The 26,748-nt window shown below is 45.5% G+C and overlaps 1 protein-coding gene across 1 annotated transcript in view; it reads right to left on the bottom strand.

Moving 5' to 3' along the window:
* LOC132473650 (calcium-activated potassium channel subunit alpha-1a-like) overlaps positions 1-26,748 on the bottom strand; it is a 106,327-nt gene that overhangs the window by 56,400 nt on the left and 23,179 nt on the right. Inside the window, exons 2-7 of the mRNA XM_060073859.1 lie at positions 23,646-23,706; positions 10,169-10,262; positions 9,649-9,760; positions 2,070-2,145; positions 1,692-1,767; positions 409-768 (exon numbers count right to left, since the gene is read on the bottom strand). Coding sequence (XP_059929842.1) covers positions 409-768; positions 1,692-1,767; positions 2,070-2,145; positions 9,649-9,760; positions 10,169-10,262; positions 23,646-23,706 — 779 coding nt within the window. The remainder of the gene's footprint in view (positions 1-408; positions 769-1,691; positions 1,768-2,069; positions 2,146-9,648; positions 9,761-10,168; positions 10,263-23,645; positions 23,707-26,748) is intronic.

Below are 26,748 nucleotides of genomic sequence, written 5' to 3'. Positions count from 1 at the left end.
GGGGGGGGGATTTGGGATGGGAGTATTGGGGGGAGTGGGAGTGGTGGGGGGCAGACAGTGTTAGGGGGGCAGGAGTATTGGGGGGGAGAGGGCGAGAGAGTTGGGGGGGGGGAGCGTCCTGAAACCTCAACAGCTAGCACAGGATATCAATGTCTTCTTGAACTCTCTACTCCTTCCACAGATACTGGGAGTGGACAGACTTGGGGGGGTGAGGAGGGGGGGGGGGGGAAGCACATAGTAACTACAAGTGGACGAAACACGGGAGGCCGAACAGTAGGGGATGGATCAACGTTGACAATGACATGACAGTGACAATACTGTTTCAGGGTTCACAGAACATTTTTAAAAAGTACAATGCAACAAAATGGCCTAGAATAACAACACAACGGCTTTAAGAGCTAACAGTCAACACATGACACATATCTTTAGAGCAAAACATTTAGTTTCAGTACGACAGCTATACCAGGAATGTTGGCAAGAGGCAGGCAGGGTTTTGGGGAAAGGACCATGGTAGGGTAGGGGCGGGGTGAGTTGGGGGGGGGGGGGGGGGGGGGGGGGGCTATGAAGGTCAAGAAAAGCCTGTCGCAGTTGTTTTACCAGACCGCCGAGGATGAAAAACACCATGAACAGCCGTCCCAACGTGGTCTTTGCATAGACATCTCCGTAGCCCACTGTGGACATGGTGACCATCAGCAGGTAAACACACTCCCAGTACGAGAGAGACTGGGAGTTCTTGAAGTCTTCCCATGGATCCCCTGAGTTTTCCACCTAGAGGGACATGGGAACGGACAGGTGGGTTTAGGGGTTAGGGTGAACAGACGGGCCGACGGACAGACGGGGGGATTCGGTCGGCAGTGTTTTCTAAACAGAGTTGTGAGGTTTGTTAGTCTGTATATTGGACACAGCTGAAACAGCTCATGCATTCAGTCAAACATGATTAAAAAAGGACATTGGTGATCTTTTTTCTATTTCGTTTATTGAACCAAGACTGACATCTAGTGGTGGCATAGGGTACTTATAGAAATAAAACCGGGTTATCTGCAAGCACATATCCATTATAAACTCATAATCACTACATTAATTTAATAATTTAATGAATGAGTTAATTAACAAAGATATAAATATAATTCAATAAAAATAATGTGGACAACCTTGTTTGAGTGAATGCAATTAAATTGGAAGGCATACAATCATTAATATTTACATACTTTACCATAATCAGATTCATTTCAACAATAACAAGGACAAACAAAGCATTAATGTGCAGAACCAACTATGCTAAGTGCTTTGCTAATTGAATAAAGAGAAGCATAGGGTGTGGTTAAGTAAGCCTAACCTCCCCAGCTGTATTTCCCCCACCAAGACAGCTTATCAACAAGGACGCAGCTGTTTTTCTCAATGTCTATCTATTGATATATATATATATCAAATGTTCTGGGACACACCATCAGATATTTAGATTGTAATAGCAGTGATATGAGAAGCATCAATTTAACTAAAGCTAAACACTGACATCTGGTGTTCAAATTGGGAATATATCATTTCTCTCGCTAGTAAAATAATACAGATTTACAAGGCATCTATTCAATGATCCTCCGGAATCTTATTTTACTTTGGTACTGGTAATTTCAGTGAAGACCCAGAATGTTAACAGATATTTAATCCTAATTCCCCTTCTAAACCACACTTACCAGATGTATGAATCCAGCGGCTGTTAGCCATGTGCTGATGAAGATGGAGCACAGGTTCACTAGCTTGATGGAATTGCTGTGTAGAACGAGAAAAACAAAAGAAGATTAAGTGAATGTATTTTTTAAAAGAAGTGGTTGCAAAATACTTTTTATCAACTGGGCTTGACTGCTCCAAAAACGGTAACTAAACATTTTAAATTCATAAATGTGTGTTCAAAGGTGCATCATTGAAAAATGTAATATTTGAGGAAAATTAAGGGAAAAACATGTGTCTTTTGATTTGACTAAATGTCACTTTGCACGTTAGATATTTATTAGACTCCATGTGTTGGACACAATCTCGTCAGACGATAATAACAAAAATGGCCACTTGGTTACCTTGTTTTCAATATATTCAGAAACTGTAAAATCTCGGAGAACTGTATCAACCTCAGCGCCCTCAGGAATCTTAAACCTGGGAGAGGAAGCGGAGGAAGAGGATGAGCGAGAGAGACAGGTAGAGATGAAAGGGAGAAAGAAATGAGTACATTTAGTATATTGACCTGAAGTGAAGCTGCTTAGCTAAAACATTTTTAGCAGAATAACAACAGGCTGCCGAAAATGTTCAGAGAAATCAAATAGATAAAAAACGAGTTTAGTCAGACAAACTCCAACCAACTGCTATCAGAACAGGCTGACGTGTGATGGAGAAATGTTCAAGGCCATCACACCAGAAGTGTAACTTTACATTTCACTTAGTGGGTGACAGCTGTCACTCAACAAGCACAAATGTCTACGTTGAAATCACTGTGTTAAAAAAAGAAGCCAGAAAACTTGAGAATCTCAGAAATATAGTGAACTATTATTTGAAGATCTTTGCCTCTTCTATATTATTTACGTTGTGCAATAAATAAGTAGGTTAATACAATTGTTTATGACCAGATCGACACTTGGATTCAGATTATAGTATTGTTCTTACAAAGCCTTATTAATATGCCTATATATTGCGGAGTATGCAAAAAAAAAAAAAGACAGAAACACAAATGTATCATACTTGTATATCGTACTAATGAAAAGAGATGCTAAGGCAGAATTGGGGCAAGACAACACTGAAGCAGAAGGGGTAAAACCCGCTGTGCCAGTTGGATTGTTTCTGCGTATTTTTAGACGGCTCAAACTAGAAGGAAAGCCAGGAGGCGAACGTTACGTCTGCTGCTCGCTCACGGATTACGGAACAATGAACACCTGCCTCCTGATCTCTATGCAACGCCACGCACACTGAGCCCTCACACTGTGGGGTGGGCGTGTGTGTGAGGAGCTCTTTGAAGTATTAGCGGTAATAACGTTGAACTGTTGTAGGGGTTAGTCTTTCCACTGTACGACTTTCCAGCTATATCTATAAACCATTACGTGATGATGTAAGGAAGATATATGCTTTATAAATCCTAGTCAAGGAAAGCCAAGTGTCATAGCCAAGATAAACATATATATATACATGCACAATGAGTCATACAAATTTAAACACACAACGTAAATGTCAACCTTGAGACTGGTGCGGTGAAACAATTTGATGGTTCATTATTGACTTACAGTATTGAAAGTGTGTCAGAATGATGTGTCCAGTGTGGCCCAGAGAAGGAGGAGCTGATTCTAGATGCAATAGTTTAACAACTTCATAGTTTCAGAGCCATAACTGCTATTTTTATGTCAAAGTCAACGTTTTTTTTATCGTCAAAATCACAATAATACAGATGGAATTACTGTGTCCAGAATTGTATTTTTGGACAATAAAGGAATTCCTTTTGGAGTAAAATATCAATCCAAAAAATAGAATGCCGCAATAGAATAAATAGAATAAAGAATATGTGACCAAACAGATATAATAGAAGTGCAGCGATTAATGTGAGCATTCGATCTGACTAAACTGTAAATCCCAGATCTTTTTTTTATTAACAATAGATACCATGTAGTTTCCCTGAGGCAGCAGCTCTTACCCCAGTTGGACAGGACCTTAAGACGTGACCAGCAGGCCGACTGGAATAGACCAGTGGCAGGTCTCTGGTTTCCCTCCCCATTGAGGTGGACATGATGGGCAAGCCTCACCCGGTAGCCATTTTGAAAAAGTTCCCCACAAGACTTTTTCCTCCGCCACGTCTCCGGGGGAACATCGACACTAGCATCACTACGCTGGCAACGGTACATAAGCAACTTCGGAGGAATCATGGTAGTCAAGGGATTAAAACTATAAAAATAGACTACTTTAATCGGTATCGAAGTTTTCTATCTCCAGGAATGGTGCAATGAGTAGAAATCTTCGAAATAACTCCAGGAACTGATTATAAACACATATATTCAAAGTTGAAGCGATTCTTATTGGGTCAAAGATCTTGTTCTTCGTCGTATTCCTTTGACAAAAGAAAGTGCTGAGTCACTGGGCAGGAATAGCGGTAGTATAAAGCTCTCACTGTTCTGGGTCGTATCCTTCCAGCTAAAGTCTAGACACCGAGGGGGGAGCGAGAAAGAGCCTGGTGTTATACCTGTCACATCCGTCTACACAGCCACTGCAGGGGCTCAAACCATCCCATGTCATCATTCACTGGAGGGGGAGTCGCTGGTTTTTAGCTTTTTTTATGATTATTATTATTCTGACAGGATTACTAATCTCCACTCGCCAATCGAAATCATCGCAGGGAGGTGGGGCTTTGTATAAAAGCCACCTGAAGCCCGCTGATGGAAGATGATATAAAATGAGATGGGAAAGAACAAATGTGGAACAGGATTTAATAATCCTTTCTTGATGACCGGCGCCGGGACGAGAGGTGTTACAATGGTACGACACAGATACGGATCAATCATAGGTCTCTCGCCCGGTGAGGGATTCATGGCGGTTTTCTCTTTAGTGAATTTAGATTCGTGGAATGACAACATACAAAGAAATGTATACGAGTCTACATTATAACTAACCCTGCATGAGTTTATGTTAATTTGTCCGGCCTTAACTCAACCCTTTTTACAAGACGAATTTCAAACATGGGAATAATTGAGTTTATCATCATCGTCAATCTTATCTCTCATGTTCTAGCACTGAGGGTCCTTTTTTTGTGGTTGGTATGTTTGATTATGGTGTCATTCAAATGTGAAATGAGCTTGATTAATACGGTGCTAATGACGGTACCGAGAACGAGTTGTGGCGGATTGTGTGCTACTGGAGCTACTGGTCTGTGCAGAGGTTGGATGTAGATCTAATTTGGATAAGTGATTGGTTAGCGTTTGCATTCTAGCTCAGCATTTGTAGCATCTGTGTCTGCATGCTTTCACGCAGAGTTTGCCTGTGTGCTTCTGTGCAAATACGCAAAGATGCATGTGTGCATGCATATCTTTTTCAGTGTTCACGGTTGAGTATTTGTGAATGTGAAGGCATGTGTCTATGTGAGTGTGTGTTTCTGTTTTTGTTTATGTCTGTTTCTGCGTGTTATAGTGGGATGGTGTGCAGTAGTGTGCGTGTGCGTGTCTGTGATTATGCTTTGTTATTAAAAATGTGTTTGTGTGTGCGAAAATGTGTGATAGTGTGTGTGTGGGCGGGGATCTGCTGTTTGTTGGTTGACTTGTACCTTGTTGCACAGGGATGTGGGAAGGAGGGGGTGCTGGGGTTGCGGGGGCGGGTTTAGAAGGGTAGGACCCAGGGGGGTTGAATCCAGCATAGATGCCAGAAAAAAAATCTCAATGAATATCTGGTCCCGCAAACACATGTGTCCTCAGCGAGAGAAAATCCCCTTCCCCACACATGGCAAATCCTCTTCTGTACACACACACATACACACACACGCAGAAGCCCATTACATCACAAACACACACACACACACACTCATTATATCCCATGCACACACATTACACACACCACAACCACCCACACATTACATCACACACGTGTCCGCTGGCCAGATGCTCATTCAGAGAGAGTAATTTCATTGAGGTCCTGAGAGCCAAGAACAAAGAGCCTGTACACCTCCGGTCACAAGGCCCGGCCTGCCTGCTGCTGGAGTCTTTTATCAATCAGCGGCCTGGGAGGATATTATACTTTACCACACACACACACACACACACACACACACACACACACACACACACACACACACACACACACACACACACACACACACACACACACACACACACACACACACACACACACACACACACACACAAGCAAGCTGTACACCACTCCAAGTGCATGTTAATTCATAAAAGCATCAAGTCCCTCTCTAAGCCCCGGTTAAACCACCACCCAGTCCTACTCTCTTTAAAATAGTGCATCTCTTCAGTATGAGGCATGCACAGTGCAGTAATGCTGCAGAGCTTTGAAATGTGAGGGACATAGAGCAAATGGGAGGCGTAAGCCACGCAAAAACAACATGAGTTTTCCTCTCATATATTTGCAGGCCAGGGTGGCTCTCTTGTCATTGAAGAAAAAGATATAGCAAGCTCGTATGCACCCATGTCTATGGAAAACCTCTTCAAGGGCCCGATTCTGACACTACATCCAAGAACCACTAGAGGGCAGTGTCAGTTCAAAATGAAATGGAAGGGCCTCATGTATTTTTGTAATAATAGTCCAGAAAGTCTGCAGTGTGAGTTACATGGGCATGTTTATTCAACTTGGCTTGGCTTGCTGTGTTTGATCCATCAACACTCTGATGGATCAAACTTTCACTCGGTTTTATGATCGATCAATACGGAACAAACGATATACATTTGAAGGGCCGTTTATGTAACTGCCAGGTTGGAAGTGTGATCCATAAATGGTAAATTAAATGAAAGGTATATTACGTTTGGCCTGATTGATATACAGTAGTGCTATTATATCCTGTGGATACTCAAAGCACATTAGAGTGATTGCCTCACAGTCAGCCAGCTATTCGGGATCATTTAGGGTAAGGTGTCTCGCTCAAGGACACCTCAACACTTGGATAGGAGGAGCTGGGGACCAAACCAGGAACCCCCAGGCCATCCGTCACCTAGGTGGACACGCCCACTTGTGATGTCCCCAGTGAGAAGATTCTGGAAAGACTAATGATCAATCCCTACCTGGTGGTTCAACTCAATTAAATGGTATCAAAACATCAGGAAGACGCCGTATGGTGTAGGGGGTGCGGTAGAGGTACTTGAGGGGCGCTGAAGTGGGGAAGGTAGGGGTGGCTGGGGGTTAGGGGGGGTTGAGGGGGGTTGTTCTCGGAGCTCTTAGTGGCTGCTCGCAACTTTCAAAGAGCGCTGCTCTAATCCAACCTCTGCACGGCTCTGACTCTCCCAGGAGCCAGGAGCCCAAGTGGTATAAGAAGATTAGGCTGAATTTTTCATTAACAACTTTCGCTCAGCCTTTTTAGTATGAGCCTCATTTCTTTTTTCTCTTTCTTTTTCCTCTCCCCCCCCTTTCCTTCCCCCTTGCTCATAAGTGTCCAATTTGTTCGAGCGGAGCTGAGGTGATTAGAAAATGATTGCGGCATAAATTTACAATCTACTCGGCCTATAGAGTATAGACCAGACCAGACCGCCGCCACCGCAAACGGGCCGGCACTTGTTTTCACTAGTCGGTTATTTATTTATGACCCACGTTTCCCTACCCCGGCCTTGCTACCGGTCATGTCCTTACGCCGGGGTCAGGGAAGTGGCAGTAGAGGGGTGTGTGTAGTTATTTTCAGGTAAGAGTCGAGAAGGTGGCACTATTTTTGCAGAAGAAAAAGGAAATGGTGAACAAAACCCCTTTACGGCCTTCAAGGTCCGGACTGCCACACTGGTTCTTAAGTGAAAAACAAGAAAAACACTGAGCCTGATGCGAAAGTGTACACTTACCTAAATGAATAGAGCAGCTTTTATGGACGGACGTTATTGATTATTGGGAAAACAATTATTCTACTGGGAGGTGTCCGGGGGAAGCGCTGGGATAATGGGCCGGGTGATTCATGGATCCGGAGGGACGAGGTGGTTAGGGACCGTGGCGTTTCCACATATGTCCAGGTTAGGGACCGTGGCGTTTCCACATACGTCCAGGTTAGGGACCGAGACGTTTCCACGTACGTCCAGGTTAGGGACCGTGGCGTTTCCACGTACGTCCAGGTTAGGGACCGTGGCGTTTCCACATACGTCCAGGTTAGGGACCGTGACGTTTCCACGTACGTCCAGGTTAGGGACCGTGGCGTTTCCACATACGTCCAGGTTAGGGGCCGTGGCGTTTCCACATACGTCCAGGTTAGGGACCGTGGCGTTTCCACATACGTCCAGGTTAGGGACCGTGGCGTTTCCACATACGTCCAGGTTAGGGACCGTGGCGATGATGGTTAACTCACGAACATCAAGAACACTACACAGACGACTAAATATGCATCGTGATTCTCATTTCCTTAAGTGTTTGGGAATTGGAACAGTGATATTATATACCGCATGCATAGTAATATATCTAGGAGCATTAGCATTAGGTCGTTCCTTGTGTGCTTTGCTGCCAAAAACACGAGCCCCCAAACAGCATTCAGGAGGAGAGTATCCAACACGTTGTAAATGTAGAACCTATAGGCAACATTAAACCCTTTAGGATGTCAAGTCCAACATAGTAAATATTTAATTGTGTGTTTATAATTGAATAACTGTGAATGATGGGATTTTAGAGTCAAAAAAAGAAATTCAATAAATTCAAAGGGAATGAAATAAAATACAAAAACATTCTTGCAGCAGGCATCGTGTTACAATCTTAAAAAGGGCAGAGGATATGAAATACGAATAAGAAATGTCCGTGATACCCTCCTTTCATCGATATCAAAGCCATCTTTTGGGGGCCAATCCCCTGTCTCCTCCCCACCTTGCCAGGCTTATCTTCAACTTGCACGACTATGCTGCATGGCTGTGTGCACGAGAATGTGCACGAGAGTGTCAGCGAGGAGTTAAGACCCCGCTTGCACAGCCTTTCATCATCGCGGGGGCGCTCGTACCCGGGGCATTCTGGGAAGGAGACGGAGACCTCTTCGCATCATCAATTCCAGATTTCCAACAGGGTAGCTTAGCTAGTGTAGCTAGCGTGGCTGTCTTAGCACGTAGCTCGTCGCCACATTCATAATGCATCTGGCTTGGGCGACTCACAGGCTACTGCTCTTTCTAATGACCTGGAAGATCAAGAGAAGGATATTGTAGAATCCCTCTTAAGAACTGCTGGTAATAGAAACTGTAGCTGGGACCCTTTCATCACGATTGTGAAAAGATTTCCAAGAAGAAAACTATATTTGATGGTATCCTGATGCTTCTCTGGTTCATACGATCATATATCAGATGATTATGTAACCTGTTGTTTTCTTGTGTTGTGTAATTTTTGCCCATCTTCGAATGTGTTACTGTTCCATGACTCTATGAAAAATAATTCTATTATCCAAGCAATTTGAGAATGAAGGAAATTCAGGAGCAGGAAGGGGTTAGGTTGTTTTGCTCCAGGAGGACTACAGGTTAGGTGGCGGACATCGGAGATCAAAACCCGGTGACACTTGGCCGGGAGTTGAACACCCTATCCACGACACCATGGTTGGGATGAAGTCAACAGTGATCTAAGAAACACTAAGCTGTATACAAGCTGGGATATCCAGGCCCTATTACGGAACACAGAGAGACCCATGGTGGAAGCAACCTCATTCCCGTTACTGCAGTGGCATGTAGGACAGGGTCGCCTAAATGCACAGTAAGTAGGCCGCTACACAATACAGGTCAAGGTGTTCCTTCCACTGTGCGACTAAAAGTGTGAGTGCGTGTGTGTGTGTACATATGAGGACAACAGGTAACAGCTGTGCCAGGCTTGAGGTGTGCCAGGCAGAGCACCTCACCGGTCAACAATCATCTCATTAAGGCCTTACCTGACTCGGGCAGAACACTCCCCCCAAATACAACCACCGATCCGTACACATTGTGATAGGTGCATATGAGGAGATTGACAGACTGATGGACTCACCAAGCCAGCTTCTGTTCAAGTATACGGAGACAAACACGGGGGGCACGGTGAAGAAGTCCACCACAGAGTTGACCTCCAACCAGAACCACAGCTTATCGTTGGCCGCGATGAACTGGATAAGAGCAGAGCATAATAGCAGTGAGGCATCAGCAGCGAAGCAGCTTAGCAGCGCTGAAGGCTAGTTGTTATCGGTCTTATGTTAGCGCAATGCTCGGTGGCAGCTAACAAATGGGAGTTTTGGAAACGCACTAAAAAAGGGCATCCTAAGATTATCTTTGTGTTAAGGATGGTCAGCCAAATGGCAAATGTGTAACTGTGTCGACATTGAAGGATGTTGTGTTCCACAATTTGCATAAAATAACTGAAAGTATCTTGGTTTGACATGTGGGCGTGTATTTCGAGCATTAACGATGAATGGAAATTGTGGGGGAAGAATTTTCTCTTTTAACGTGTCTGTTAGCTATAGGAATAATTGTATTGGTGTATGTGTACCCTTGTGATTTGTAATGTGTCAACTTACCCGCAAACCAAAGTACAGGAGGAAGAAGACGTTGAAGGCCATGTCGATCTGTAACGTGAAGTCTTTGTAGAAGTTCTGACAGGACTCTATAGGGCTGGAGATAGATAGAGGAAAAAAGAGAGGTTGCCAGAGAGAGAGAGAGAGAGAGAGAGAGAGAGAGAGAGAGAGAGAGAGAGAGAGAGAGAGAGAGAGAGAGAGAGAGAGAGAGAGAGAGAGAGAGAGAGAGAGAGATAAACGGTGGGAGAGGGTGGAAGAGAGGATGATGAATTGCGTTAGAACCATCTTACATTCATTCCCATGAATACATTAGCACCAGGAAGGAAGAGAAACATTAATAAACATCATGTAGGCATATTTATGTCCTCTAAAAGTGACAGAGTGCGAGGGCTCGGACCAGACCGGGCCTTTGGTTAAGGCAAGGCGGACGCTCGCGGCGCGCCATCCCTCGCCCTGTTCCGACGTCGTCTGTCACATGATCCATCTCAGCATTTACCTTGTGATGATTAACCATTACGACGCGGATGCACACAACAAAGCAATCACCGCCGCCGCCATCCCTCACACACAGATGGGCCTGTCACACAACGCTGGTGGCTGAGCACAGAGATATACGGTCCCACGGGGACTTGGAGCACCTCATGAATATTCATGATGTTAGCATGGTGGGGCTACATGCTACCTATGGGAAAGTAATGTAAGGGCCAAGATGGGAATATGGTTTGCATTCTGGTAGAGTCAACACGTGACAATTCCCAACATGCCTCATATCAAATACACCCATGCGCACACATACACGCACACGCCACATGCACCAACCACACAGCCCCGTAGGGAGATATTCGATGATCAAGCACAGTGTTTACAATATAAATCATTGAATTGATAAATAAATAAATTGACACCCATCGGATGAATGGAAGGTTGCATAAAGGCACAAAAGAATGGATGAATCAATCACTTTATGAAAGGATGAGTGAATAAGTGAAGGAAAGGATGGACAGTAACATTCATTACATCAATTAAATGGAAAAAATAATGATTGATGAATGAATGAATGTATGCTTGCAGGCATGCCTTCATGGATACACAAAGGAATCAATGGAAAGATGGACGGATGTCAGGTGGCTTATGCACAAACGAAGGAATGAATGATTCAACGGATGAATGAATGACATACAGATGTAAGTAAAAAAAATAATAACTTCGAGAACCCCTGCATTAATGGATGAATGGGTAAACATACACGTCCAAAGTGAATCGACGGCCAGTCCCACAGACATGACCGGGATCGCAGACATACAGTACGAATGAACTTTGCATTGATTCCCGTTGGCGTGCTGTCTGCCGCGCGTGTCCCTGGGGTCTCAGGTGGTCTTTAAGGAGCAGAACCCTGCAGCACCACTGGTATTGAAAGCAAACTCAATTTTGTTCCCCGGGTTTTTATTCATGCATTTGTTTTCCTGAAGCCCAATGAACTGAATTTCATTTTGCTGAAAGGCATTTTTTTTTAGGGGGGGGGGGGGTTCAGTCAGGGCCTCATTTACCAGCGTCTCCTCCCCACATTGATCCTGGCTGTTTTATCAATTATTTACCCAGCCACCGCCAAACACGCACAACCGCACACACAGCGACTCAGGATGAACCCTCCTGGGAATCAATCACGCACACACACACACACACACACCCTCACACTCACACTCACACTCACAGCTAATATGCTAGTACGCACGGTCAAGGGCTGATTTAAAGGTCATCTTAACTCTGGTTTTTTCGTCTTTTTTTCCGGGGGGGGGGGGGGGGCGGGTATAGAAGTCACATTACCCAAGTTTTCTCCATCAGTTGTCGTAACAGGCAAACAGTGTCCAAGCATCGTCGTCCGACACTTACAGATGGGTACACACTTAGATCATTGGCTAACACGCACGCACACCCACATACATACACAGACACACACACACGGTGGAGAAACAACTTGCTGTAGTATCAGTGTGGCGTTCTCCCCCGGGCCAAGTGATGGCCCAAATCGCATGCATGAGTGTTGATATACGAGGATTATGTAAAGAAACTGTGTAACATGCTTATGCATGGTTTGGTGAAATAAGAACGCTTGAAAACCTATCTTGATATTTCATTGTGGTCTGAGGGTGTCAGTTTAAACCGCTTTTAAATTATTCAATCGAGAGGATGAACAGAAGGTCATGTATACATTAGTCTTTTATGCCGATGAATTTTTTATCATATTTAGTTCACATCAGTCACTGCCTAAATTTACATTTCAATATGTAACATGTGTCAATTGTAATAATAATAATATGGGCGCTGATAATCTTGACTTGAACCGCGTTCAAACCCATCCCGTGTGCTCTGAATGCCTGTTGATTTTGCTTTTCACAAGCCAATCAAGTAAGAGCTCGGTCACACTCACACTCACCAGCAAATAACCTGGCTGAAGTCAGAAGAACAACATGCAGAGAAAGTAGGAGTTCTTGTCACTCCAGAAAATGGAGCGATTTACATAAAACTTTCCTTTTAATGTTACTAAAGCCCTTGATGTTACCTTCATTGTACTGGCCTTCTTGCGCCACCTTTTGGACTTAGCGTGTACAAAAAGAGTCACCAAAAACTATTATGGCCATGTATATTATTGATGCATTCGATTTATTTCGTTTTTTCAATGCATATTTTGTAATATATATTAAAATATATTCAAATCTCAGTTTACTTTTTTAGGAAAACCCTATTTTAATTTTGTTTTGTGCACAGCTGCCAGCCGTGACTTAGCAATGATTTAATAAATCAAGCCACCTTCAAGACCACTCTCCTGAAAGTAATGAAGCACAAAATAAATCAACAATGTACTTGTGTTTGTGTCTGTTTATGCATATGTGCGTGTGGGTGTGTGGGTTAGTGTGTTTGTATGTCCTTTAGTATATTTGTAGGTATATAAGTGTGCATGCACCTATGTATATAGTGTTTGCACACCCTATTGTGTGTATACGTGTGTGTGTGTGTGTGTGTGTGTGTGTGTGTGTGTGTGTGTGTGTGTGTGTGTGTGTGTGTGTGTGTGTGTGTGTGTGTGTGTGTGTGTGTGTGTGTGTGTGTGTGTTTGTGGGTGTGTGTGTGTGTATGCGTGTCTACTTGTGTGTGCTTTTTCCACAGAAAAGCCAGATAAAGACAAAGGACTGATCCCAGGTTTCAATGTCACTTCACACTCTGTAATCACATGGGATAGGCTGGCCCAACTCTGCCTGCACACAGCAGAAAATAGATCTGACCACCAAGGTTCCTATTACTACTTAAGCCTGGGCCTGGCCCTTGGCTTGACCTGCCCGGCTGGGAAAGAGACATGGGGATAGAGATAGGGAGAGGGAGAGAGACAGGGAGGGAGAGAGGGAGGGAATTAGGTGGGGAAGGAGGGAGGGAGATGGGGTAAGAGAGTGTGAGGATGGAGGCAAGAGATAAAGAGAGGGGGGCGGAGGAAAAGAGAGAGGGAAAGAGGGAGACATAAGGATGGCGAGACAGATAGGGCAACAGAAACTAAGAGCCTGGTGGAGAGAGATAGAGGGATAGGGAGTGAGAGAGAGAGCAATGAGAGAGTGTGAGAGGAAGAGGATGGGAGGGAGACAGAGATACAAACACAAATAGAGAGAGAAGGAAAGAAAGGGATGGGCAAGAGGAAGAGCGAGAAAAATAGATTGTTTGAGAGACGGATACACACGAGAGAAATTGTGAGAGAAAGACCGAAATTCTAGGCAATATTGAAGGCAATAAAATAATCCAGATAAAAGTGGACCCAAATAAAAAATGTAATTGCAGAGATGAGTTGTGCTTGGGAAGGGTGGACAGAAGCTAAGAGAGGTGTTACGAAGAGAGAGAGATGCATGAGTAAGCGACAGAGAAGGAGAGCGAGAGCGAGAGCGAGAGAGAGAGAGAGAGAGAGAGAGAGAGAGAGAGGCTGAATAAAAAAATGGAAAGGGAGAGAAGAGAGATAGCACAAAGGGTCCCACAGGTATTAAGGACAATTTGTCTCCTTCCAGGCCCACATTGATAAATATAGCAGTCAGGGCTGGTTTTAGGCCACATTGAAATTGCCTGGAGATGAGGGACTGTTGGGCTGGAGTTGAGAGAGGAGGGAACAGGGAAGGAAGGAGGATTCGAAGGAGGTCGCAGAAACTCAATAATAGCTAAGCACTTTCTGCAAAACAGCCCCAAACATCACCCTGAGCAGCTTCCTGCTACCTGTTTCTTGCTACCTGCTTCTTCGTGCTTCCTTTGTGACTAATAATGCTTGCAACCACAGCAAGTTTCTTTCATGGCAATCTAGAATGTTGTCGTAGGGTGAGACTTAGTCCTCTACTGACTTTACTGATGAACAGTAAAGTGTGGCATATGGGCCCGTCTGTGTGTGTGCATGTCTCCTCAGTCTATATCTGAATGCATGGGGGTTAAAGTGAGTGTGTTTGTGCATGTACACTTGCATATATGCACCGGTGCGTGTTTCTATTAGCTATATATATCTCAAAGGGGACTCGCTGAGAGTGGGATTGTGTGTTTAAATGCATGATTCTGCAAGCTGTACATTTGAAGGTACGGGGTCCCTGGGAGGGAGAGAGGGAGTGTGTGTGCGTGCGTGCGTGTGTGATGTTTGCATATGCGTGTGCCTGGTTCTCCAAGCTGTACATGTGCCTGTATGGGGTCCCTGTGGGCCGGAGGTGGGCGGTCCTCTGCTCAGATTAGAGAAGGGCATCTTAATAGGTAAATGATTGATTCAGGCCGTGCCACCATTACTAAAATAAGAATGAGTTAGCACCTACAAGGGCAACGCACAAATAAAGACTCCCTGAGGGTGGCTAAAAATAGATATCTCCTTCCCTTTTTTTTTTTCTATTCCCACTAAGTATCCTCTGCATGTGCACACGCGCCGTGCACACTGAGACACGGCTCCTCCCACGCTCCTCCAGATGTGCAGTACTTCAAACCCTATAGCGCAGGGGTGTAAACTAACACAAGACTCAGGGCTAGCCTCAGCGCCTGTGTGTAGGTTATCAAAGGCAAACCATGTTTAAAAAAAAAAAAAAACAAGATAAAGGCTATGAGTGCCATTTTATGGCACATTAAAAAAGATATTCTTTGAAGTACAGTCGCGGCTTGGGCCATTGTGGAGTGTGTGTGCGGCTGTGTGTGGTCGATGGCTGGTTTAAGGAGCCTCAACTGAGTAATACTGATTAGACTCTGGGGCTGGGTTGGGATTCACACCCAGCCCCTGTGGTTCATTTGAATAATCAAGGTACACAGGATGAACCCGCCCATCCCCACACCCCCTCAGAGAGAGCTCTGACATGGAAGCATTCACCACCCGTACTGGCTGGAACATCTTGCCAAGAAAGTGGTGTTAGTACAACATCTCCCTGTGTGCTGTTGTGGCCACAGCTACAGCTACTGCTAAGCAAAAAAAAAACATTTTCCTAACACATTCCCTCCCACACAATAAAAACCAATCATGGGATAAAGGACGCGGTTTTCGTATTCAAAACAGAGGAGCGGGCGTTTGTTATCGGGCGGTTTGTGGGGTAAATGTGGTTTGTTCCGGTGTGTTCTCCGTCTGTCCGCACATTCAGGTCAAGCCGTTAATGTATTCAGGTTATTCCTCTGATGAGGCGCGGGTGAGTAACATTTGTTCTGCCTCGCCGATAACTAAGGATGTCCTTTGTGACCGTCGGTTCGGAGGTAGAACGCACTAGAACATTATGACTACTTTCCCCTCCTGCGCGAAAACAAAACTCATCGAATGGAGTCATTATCGCAATTCCCTGGGCGTGTAATTTATGCTAACTGCATGTAAACACTCCGATACAAACCATTCGGAGAGCATTCTGTTGGTTCAGTGCTGAATATATCCCTTCAGGTTGATATTGCATGTGTCTTAAGTCTGTGTGGTGGATTCATGCAACGGTGTTGGGTAAATTGGGTAAATATGACCATATAATGACAGATTACATATAATGACAATTACCAGACACTACCAGAGAAAAACAATGTTTTGGTCCTTTGTTGAACCTATTTCGTATTGTCTGGATTTCCCTTGGTTTTCTCTGCGATCATTACCCAGCCAAGCGGAGCAGGTGGATGTTAATTGCTATATCATTAACCTATAGAGAGGAGTACGGTGAGCCATCTCCATTTGACTCACTTAGATGGGTCCCTGGTTACTAAATTCGTTTTGTGGGTTCAAGCCAGTTTTTTTATGGTATTATCAAACCAAATATAGCAAAAACAAGTCTGCATTCAGTCCAGGGGAATGCAAGATCAACCCTGGGCATCTAGAAAACTCCAGCTATCAAAATCTATCTTTGGAAAAGGTTTGTGTCTTTCTTTTTTACAATGATTTAGATAAAGGCATCTGCTAAATGATCAAATTTAACTAATTACTAATGTACTCATTAACGTATTCATTTTTGCACTTTCAGACAAACAACGGCCTTCTTACATTCTGTAGTAAACTCGCACTCTTAAACAACAACACACTCTGTAGAGCAGTTTCTATTACACATGAAATCACTTATGCAATGTTCATCTTGTATGTATAACAGAACGGACCGTCGCCTCGTTCTCCTCTAATGAGATTTCCTCCACGCTCTACGATAATGGAAAGCGAGGAGCTGTGGAGCTGATTGGTCTCCGAAGGCGCCGCCCCTCGTTAGAATTCCAGCGGTGTTCCAAGGCCCATCTGCGTACTACAGACAGCCTGGCACATCATTTCACACCTATTAGTGCATTACTTGAGGGGTGTTTTCCGGTTTCATACAGTCACGATAATGTACAGGCCTCACCTTTACGTAAACCGCACTGTGCCCGCGGCCGCTGTCAGTGGCTTTCACTTCTCACTTCATTGCAATTACCTTTTTTTTTTTTGTGGTTTTACAGGAAGAGAGCTGTACTACAGAACTACCAGCAGGAAAACAACACATACACACACACACACACACACACACACACACACACACACACACACACACACACACACACACACACACACACACACACACACACACACACACACACACACACACACACACACACACACACACACACACACACACACAGTTATGTTATTATGTGGAATGCTTCCACCAGAACATATACTTTTTTTTCTCCACACAAATTAAACATGACCTAAAAAGTACGGATGTACAGATAAAGTGGGCATGTGCATCCCTATATTATACCGTATATAATTTGAAAGAAATTTGATACAGGAAAAAGGAAAACCACATAGCATAAAATCGCTTCACTTGAAGGGAACTTGTAGCTAACTCATAACCCGTAGCCAACTCACGCCTAACGCCTACGGTCAAATAAATGTTTTGCTCACCGCCAACTCCTAATTTACTGCAAACTATTAGCAGAGGTCATCTAGACATGAGGAACCAGAACCACCTGATGCCCTGGGTGTTCTGGTTTCTCTCCGGGTCTACAAGCTGCCATAGCGGAAGACTGGACCCTATAGGAGATGGGAGGCTAGGCTTAGGCTAGGCTAGGGTTAGGCTAACCACCATGGCGGCAACGGCGGAAAGGACTGCCTTAGCGCTCAGCCATATTTCTCACCTTACCCCATGAATTAGTCATCAGCCACTGTTTCTTTCATGCGCCTGTCATTGATCACACGCTAATGGTAGGGTTACTGGCCCCAGCTGTCGCACATGAGGCCTCCGACGGCTGCAAGCCTTCCAACCGACAATGTGTGTGTCTTTCTGTGTTTGTTGAAACGTGTGTGTGGGTGTGTGTGTGTGTTTTCATATGACGAGGGTACGTGCGTGTGTGTGTGTGTGTGTTTGTTTGTTTGTTTGTGTGTGTGTTTTCATATGACACGTTTGTGTGTGTGTTTTCACCTGACACGTGTTTGTGTACGAGTGTGTCTGTGTGTGTATGAAGAATGAAGTGCCTCATGTATATGTGTTGCTGTGTGTGTGTGTGTGTGTTTGTGTGTGTGTATGCATATGCATGTGCGTGTGCATGTGCATGTGAAAGACACACAGTGGAGCGGAGACCGAGCAGAGAAGTGGGACAGAACACGGACATCCCTGACGGAGGGTACTTACTGCAGAGACCTACATCTGTCCTACTTCCAGCTCTGTTCCTTCCAGAGAGGAAGAGGAGGAACAAGGCAGGGATGAAGGCTGAGCCATTAAAGAGGCATGGAGGTGGGCGGGGAGCGAGGCCGCATGATATCACAGAAATAGCATGAGCTTGGCAACAAGCGTCGGGACTGCTGCAGAACACACACACGGAGATGAGCCATACCTTACAACAACGCCGGATAAAGAGCCTCTCTATAGGTGCGGGGAATAGGGTTTCGCAAGGATCACACCTAATAAACGCGGAGGAATATACCACACGAGGAGGAATTTCTAGGAGACGCTCGAAGTCATTCATTCTTCGAGAACCTCGAAGAAGAGCATTTCTCTTGTCTCTATGTTTGTGTGCGTCTATGGTTGTGACAGTGAACACAGGCGGTAGGTTGAGAGAGGAAGAGAGGAAATGACACGTAGCATAGCGCCGCCGGTCAAACCTGGGTCTCTAGACGACATATCCCCTCTATGGTAAGTGCACTAGTGGGTTGATCTAGGGCGTTTCCGGCCCAGAAAATCTATCCTGGAATGAGTAGGTACTGGGAAAACCAATGGCTGCCCTCCAAGGTGCACAGGCTTCTTGTTTTCCCCAACATTGTGTGTATGTACGTGGGCAGGTCTTTGTGTGTGTCTGTGTGTGTGATTGAGTGAGTGCATGAGTGTGAGTGTGAGGGTATGTGTGTGTGAGGGTGTGTGTGTGTGTGTGTGCGTGGGTTTATGTGTGTGCACGCATGTTGGCCGTAGTGTATCTGTGTGTGTGTGTGTGTGTGTGTGTGTGTGTGTGTGTGTGTGTGTGTGTGTGTGTGTGTGTGCGTTTGTTTCCACACACACAAGGGCTTTAGTGCATCCCTGCCCTAGAGAAATAACCTGCTCTACTGAAGCATACATAAAAGTACCTCTTAGATCGGCCCTGGTCTCCTGAGGTCGAACCCAGGAAGTCTTACTTTACTGAATGATTCATTCCGTTACCACGGGGACTAAACTGGAAGCCTTTTCGGAAAACGGCCCATTACTGAGAGACCTTTACACAGACCATTGCAGCGATGAGCGTTCACCTCGACTGGGCGTTCTCTCTCTCTCTCTCTCTCTCTCTCTTTCCCCCACTGTCTCTCTCCCCCTCTGTCTCTCTCCCTCTCTCTCTCTTTCTCTCTCTCTCCCTATGTCTCTCTCCCTCTCTGTCTCTCTCTCTGTCTCCGTCTCTCTCCCTCCTATGCTGGATTGACAAAATAAAGCAGAGAAACGGTCCAATCGACCAAAAAAATACAAACGATCATGAAAGCGTTTTTCCCTCAGGTTTCATGAGTAAACAGTGAGACCTTTAACCTTTTGTATTCAACAGTCGGCTGTGGCGGCCATTACGGGGTAAACACACAGCTCTGAGGCCCATTGATTTCCTCCATCGTTAACATTTCTGTCCGGAGAGTAAAGGTCAACTGAAGATCACTGCGTTTCCCCGCGCTGGATGGAAACGGGTCAGGATGCAGAACGCACGCACGCACGCACACACACACACACACACTCATGTACATGTACACAGTCTACTAGAATACACTCATGCACCACCGTCTATCTTTTTCCGACAGCGGGGGGGGGGGGGGCAAACACTGGCCTTTTGAGGCTCGCTGGCCCCACTTTTGCTGCCAGTTTTGCACAAAAACCCCTATATAAATGAAGTTTGATCGATTGATACACATTCCATGCCTGCTACCAGCCGTGGCAGACAGTACAGGAGCATCCAGAGTTGAACAAACGGGTACCGGCAAAGGTTTGATCCAACAGGCCATAACTCTCGACACACAGACACACATCCAGATGGGTCCCAAACTTTGTCAAAATACCTGTGAGCTTTCAGGAGTTTACACTGCTATCCCCGGTGGGTACTTTCCATTATTCTTAGCTCTTTGCCTCAAATGATCCCTTTGAATCTTTCATGACTGCTGCTGTTTGTTGTCTGTTCACACGCATATTACAATAGACCTGAATCTCCAACTTGATCCTGGCACCTCCTTCTGTTTGCTACACAGAACACATCGAAAGCAAACAGGCGGCAGCAGAGCAGAAACATGGAGAAACACATGCAACAGTTCACAAAGCGTACACTCGCGCGCACACACACACACACACCCGCACACGCACACAAACACACACAGGTGAGCGGCGCGTGGCTGGACGTGTGTGCGGTGAGGTGGAAGCGCTGGGGCAGAAGGTTTTGCCGAGCGGCTCCCAGCAGCGACTGTTGGTCGCGGTTCGGAGGAGCGTTAAAAGTCAGCTGTAAAGCGTCCCAGGCCCGGTGCCTGCAGCTTGCATCGTGTGCCAGCCAGCTGAACCGACTCTGGGGTCGCGCGGAGAGGACACATGCTGCTCTCCAGTGACAAGTTTGAACCTCATCACGATGATGAGTAAGAGCAAAATGTTTGGGGGGGGGGGGGGGTAGCTGGCATGACTTAATGGGGCCGTGCAGAGCGAGGTCAGGGAGTTGCCGCCGGGCGGGGGGGGGGGGAGATTAAAACAACAAACACGCATCGCACCACTTTGAGCGATGCAATAAGTGAATTCTGGCTGGAAATATGACATTTGAATTCCCTTACCTTGCACAAGAGCCACGGATAAAAACAACCCAAAACATGTTGGGTTGGTGCTCTGTCAGCACGCTTGACGCCTCCTGGTTCAGCCTCTGAGAGAGGATGGCTGTTTGTTGACTTTAAGCCACATCAACCTCCAGGGAGTTCAGATTGATCTCATTAAGGAGCAGGTTGGGCTTGAGGGCATCTAGCTCAAGGATACCCACAGGTAGGTTCGGGATTGAACCCAGAACCTTTCGTCTGAGAGTTGACCTCCTTAGCCACTGCTATCCACTTACAAACCTCAAACTGTGTCCTATAATAGAATAGCAAAATTAATCAGCGGAGCCACCAATCAAGGAGTCATATTCCCGCTGGAAACTCCCCTGCTGGCTGCTAACTTCGATGGTGTTCGGAGCGTCCCGTGACGTCACATCCCCCATTTAAGATGGTGGTACAACTTTCCCCAATAATGTAGCCAGTTCCTTTAGAAACTTTGCCGGCTTTGCATCCAATACAGAGCTGCTAGCTAAAGATTTCACGGACTCAAACAAAGAAAAGAAATAAAGAAAGGAACACGTAATGCAGTAGGAAATTAAGAAATAAATGAGTCAATCTAGTTGCGAGCAGGGATGGCGGTGGCCAAGGCTCCACAGCCTTCCCCAGGGATCTCAGACTTGCTAACAACAGATAGATTGCTCAATTTCCTCAAATATATTGCCAATCACACTCTTACTCTGACTAGTGGTGCTGAATATGTCTCACTATCTCAATTTGTCGGAAAGATATATTTGTTTGGAGAAAATCAGAGTTTTCTCTCTGGTTGCGGTCAGAAAGTATTTTTGGCTTTGGAAGGTTCCTTACTGAGTGAAATGGGCCGAAAGTATCTAAGTGGAGCGGTTCAAGTTCTCTAAGGGCTAAGCAAAGGTGCTTCGATGCTTCCTTTCTTCTCTCCTTTAGCATAGGGTACACCGGACCATCCTTTACCAAAGGAAGGTAGGTGTCGTCCCACAATTCCTTGCAGCAGGAACGTTTAAAGCGACGCACCATAGGGCCATTCATCAAAACAACCGATCAACATGACCGATAATTATATGCCTAGCATACTAATCGCGATCTATGTCTATAAATATGAGTGGACAGAAGTTTGACCTTGAGCGATATGAGATATAACAATATGACAACCATTCTGTCTCCCTTTTGTGCCCATGAGCCTTTATTCAATGTGTTCAAATTTGAACTGTGGTAAAGAAGCAATACTTTTCACCAGGGTGCATGAAACAACATAGTAAATGCGTGCTTTTAGTATTCAGCTTGGGAACATTGCTGTTTCACCACGGCAGACCCCTGACCACAACATCTGCCAGCTCATCCTGATTTAGCCAGCGTGAGAGCAGTCGGATTCTCGTAGCAACGCGGTTGTTTGTTCCTAATTCTCCTTCAAATCACTCACTTCAAGGAGGTGAGGCTCGGAAGCACGTATTTCTTTAACTGTTCCACTGAGTACATTTCAGGTAGGGGCGAATATCAAAAACATTTCCCCTCGTCGTTTTATTTTCTGCAAGCAGGCATCGTGACTACTCCATGCACCATCTTTCTATCCCCTCTGAAATAGATACTAAACGACAGGTTTTTATCCATCTGCGTTAGCAATGTTTTGGTTCCCATGACACACGGGAACATGGTTACCTCCTTCAGAAAACCCCACCGCTACAAGCCGACTGCTAGCATAGAAGCAGGCTTATCCTGCCCTCAAACAATATTGAGTGTTTTCAGACGTGCAACCCACTGCCGTAAACTAAAACAGATTAAAGTTAATTAAGTTTCCCTATACAGGTTCCTTTGCACGATTTGAGAAATTTGTCCTACTTTCCGATCAATATGGAGATTTGTGTTTCAACATCAATGTCTTTGTCAATGCAGTAAAGTCGGTTGGATTCAGGGAATGCTTGGTGTGTGTGGTGTGTGTGCGTGTGCGTGTGCGTGTGCGTGTGCGTGTGCGTGTGCGTGTGTGTGTGTGTGTGTGTGTGTGTGTGTGTGCACACATGCATGCATGTTGATTGAGAATGCTTAAGGTAGTGTTTTATACGTGTGGGCGGTAATGGAAATGGATGCAGTGGTAGGGATGGGTGCCAGGCCTGCAATTTATCTCTGGGTGAATGTTGGCCAAGGACAAGTAAACACACACACACACACGCAGGCACTGACACACACGTAGATGCAGACACCCACACATATATAGTGGTGGACACCCACATATAAACACCCACAGAAGCTTTCACACACCCACACACTAACACACACACACACACACACACCACACACAAAAGGGAAAGATCAAGCACACTGATACACATCCGCCTGTCTCTGTTGCCATGGAAACTAACGGGCCCCTCTCTCTCATTGACAAATCTGCAGATGGAGTCGTACATACGGCTGGATGTGAGCACGCACGTGGGGGGGGGGGGGGGGGGGGGGGGGTATTGCACACGTATGTACACACTTATTATGTCAGCACTGCAGTCAGTGTATTTGAGGAGCATATGAGAGAGGAGGTATAAGGTTAGCCAATTTATTATGTTGATTGTATTGATCAACGTGTTTATTTATGTCACAAAAGGATACACAGGCTCTACTGACATGTTTGTTCATATCCATACTATATGGATATGAACAAACTGTGCTCTATATTGATATGATTTTTAAATATAAATATGAGTTTGCTGTAGATGTGGTTGAGGGAAGTGGCTGGGAGAGAAAGAGGGAATTTGAATTGCAGATACTCACTCTGAAGAATCTATGAAGTATATGCCAAGGGCACCGATGCTGAGTGCAAACACAACACAACCTGAGGAGAGAGAGAGAGAGAGAGAGAGAGGAGAGAGGAGAGGAGGAGAGAGGAGAGAGAGAGAGGCAGGGAAAGAGAAGGAAAAAAAAGGTCAATTTCATACGTATATTAATATCCTGCTTTCAGCTATGCATGCCATATTCAGAAGACATGACAACAGCGGATGACACTAGGGTTAATAATAAAACATCAAAGCAATGCCAGGCCTCTCATAAATACCAAATGAGCATGCATTTTCAAAAAAACCCGAGTTGAATTATGTATAGCCGACCAATGTCAGCCATGACAGTGAAGGTAGAAAGTGTGAAAAATATTTCATTGTACTGGCTGGTGTATGCTGTAGTTAGGAAGAGGGAAGAAAGAGCTTGGGAAGCACAACAGGGACGGCTGTGTAGAGGCAGGATGCTTAGAACTAGAATAAAGACTTGCTGTTTAAATGTTTCATTTAGTCGACACATATTTGAAAGGGACTTTCAAGTAAGACATCAGAGTGCTGAACAAACAACCGCTCTGCGCAGAGTTTTCAGTCATAAGAACACAAGGTTAGGAGTTCTTCCTCAGTGTTTTTTGTTCTCAGAGACACCACTTCTCAAAAGAACAAGTTCAGTGAATGGTGATACGTGTCAGATAAGGATTGAGGGGAGAGGGATTTTGCTGAAGAATACCTACATGACAGGCTGCAGACATTTCGGGGATCATTCCAGTAACATTTTGGGATGGGAGTCAACGCCCAATCCAAAGCCCTTTTTACAGAGTAGGGTTTGGGCTCAAACTCAGTACCTCTTGGCGCCAACACTATCCTCCCGCACAGAGAGAGAGAGAGAGAGAGAGAGAGAGAGAGAGAGAGAGAGAGAGAGAGAGAGAGAGAGAGAGAGAGAGAGAGAGAGAGAGAGAGAGAGAGAGAGAGAGAGAGAGAGAGAGAGAGAGAGAGAGAGAGAGAGAGAGAGAGAGAGAGAGAGAGAGAGAGAGAGAGAGAGAGAGAGAGAGAGAGACTCTGTCTGTGCTCTGCTATCAGGCTGTCCTCCTTCCGGTGCCAGCGGTGAGTCAACGGTGCTATTGTTCTGGGCGATCGGGTGCTGGCAGGTCCTGGGGAGCCGTGTAGTGTTTCAGTCTGGCGTCCCAGGAAGTATTGGATGAACAAGGGGACTTAGAAGGGCACCGGGTGGCAGCCGTCACCAAAGACCCATGGAGCGAGTCTCCTGGTCTTGGCGTGTCCCCCGAAAGAGGCAAACAGTTTAGCATTGGTGCTTAACGCATGGCTCAGTCCTCCATAGTGTTCAAGGAATAGTGCACCAAGTCAAGATGAGATACATACATATATATATATATGTATTGATTAGATTGTAACTGCAACATTCATGTCACGTAGGCGGTGCGAGGACCAGCTGAATGATGCAGGGCGAGGAATAATAACAGGCTACCTATCGCCATCTCACTCCCCCACCACACAATGGAGACCTTGTTCCGCCCGGGCTGATCGGGCCATCCATTATACATGATTGGGGATTGATTACCTAGAGCGGCAATGGCATTCTTAATTGATCCTGCCTGCATTGTGGCCCCGGGTAATAGTTGAACACGCTTGTAAACTTTAGCACGGCTTATTTTTACTGCTTTATTCCTTGTTATGACGTTTGTGGGTGCTTGGGTGTGTGTGTATGTGTGTGTGTGTGTGTGTGTGTGTGTGTGTGTGTGTGTGTGTGTGTGTGTGTGTGTGTGTGTGTGTGTGTGTGTGTGTGTGTGCGTGTGCGCGTCTGCGAGTGTGTGTGCATGTGCAAGTGAATGTGAAGCGTGCGTGTGTGTGTGTGCAGCGTGGGTGTATGTGCAGCATGTGCGTGTGCGTGTGCGTATCTGCAATATTCAAGATTATACTTTCAGTTTCAACATCTCGACTCTCAGCCCCACTGTCAACTCTCCCTGAGTGGTGAATCCATTATTTCTAAGGTAAAACAAATCCAGATGACATTTGCAGGAAAACCGATCGAGCCAAGCGCTGACAGTTGTGACATGTCGTGTGACATGCGTCGCAGTTCAGCCGACGCGTGTGTTAACCCCCTTCACGCGTACCGCTGACCCCTGACCCCTAACACAGCACAGAGGCATGGTGATGGGCCGGCGACACAGAAGGAGAGGGAAGCACGCGACTCAAGCCGACAGTCGAGATAAGATCCAGTTTCTCTCCGAACACGAGTGAGACTACTCTGCTGGTCCAATTAGCAGAGACAATAAGAGGGGAGAACTGAAAACAAAGGATAGACAATAAAAGAAAAAGCTGACACCCATTGTATATCCCTGTAGTAAAGCATTGCTGATTTGTTCAAGGCTGTAGTGAACACAGTGATTAGCTCGTTAGCGGTTGCAGCTCTCTACACACGGCGGGAGATTACTAAGTGAACAGGTTTTCTAGTAGGACTTTGTCCGAATAAGAGCGTACATGTACGGGTGTTGGATTGTAGCTTGTGGAGGTCATGTTGGCAGGATCCTCTCGGGTTTCTAGTGTACATAAGCACAATTACACGGGCTGCAAACACGCACACAGACACATGCAATCAAACACACACAAACACAAATACACACGCAAACAATCACACACACAGTAATTTGCACCTCCCCTATTGGCAGAGAGAACAAGTACAGGGAATAAAGAAAATTGGGGACTGGGGATGCAAAGAAGATAGATTATGATTGACGGGGAATAGATAGAGAATGCATAGAGGGAATTAGATAAGAGGTAGGTAGAGGGGGAGGGGGGAGAGAGAGAGAGCAGGGGGGAGCCATGCAGGTTTCTGAAAGGCTGGGCGCTGAACGGTGAACACCCAGCGATGAGTGGAGGAGATAAGAAGCACCATCATCTTAAAACGACCCAGTTATTCAGCTGTGAAATCTGGTGCGTCTCTTTGTCTCACATCTTTCCTTCTCGCTCTCTCTTTTCCTCTCTCCTTTCTTCTCTTCCTCCCCTTTCTTCTTCTTTCATTCTCTCTCCCTCGATGGCACTCTCTTTTTCAATCTCCCCTTCAATCTCTCTTTCTCTCTCTCTCTCTC

This window comes from Gadus macrocephalus, chromosome 15 (genome assembly GCF_031168955.1).
Source record: "Gadus macrocephalus chromosome 15, ASM3116895v1".
NCBI classification, from domain to species: Eukaryota; Metazoa; Chordata; class Actinopteri; order Gadiformes; family Gadidae; genus Gadus; species Gadus macrocephalus.
Note: the sequence above shows the minus strand (reverse complement) of the source record. Positions and strands in the feature narration are given on the sequence as shown.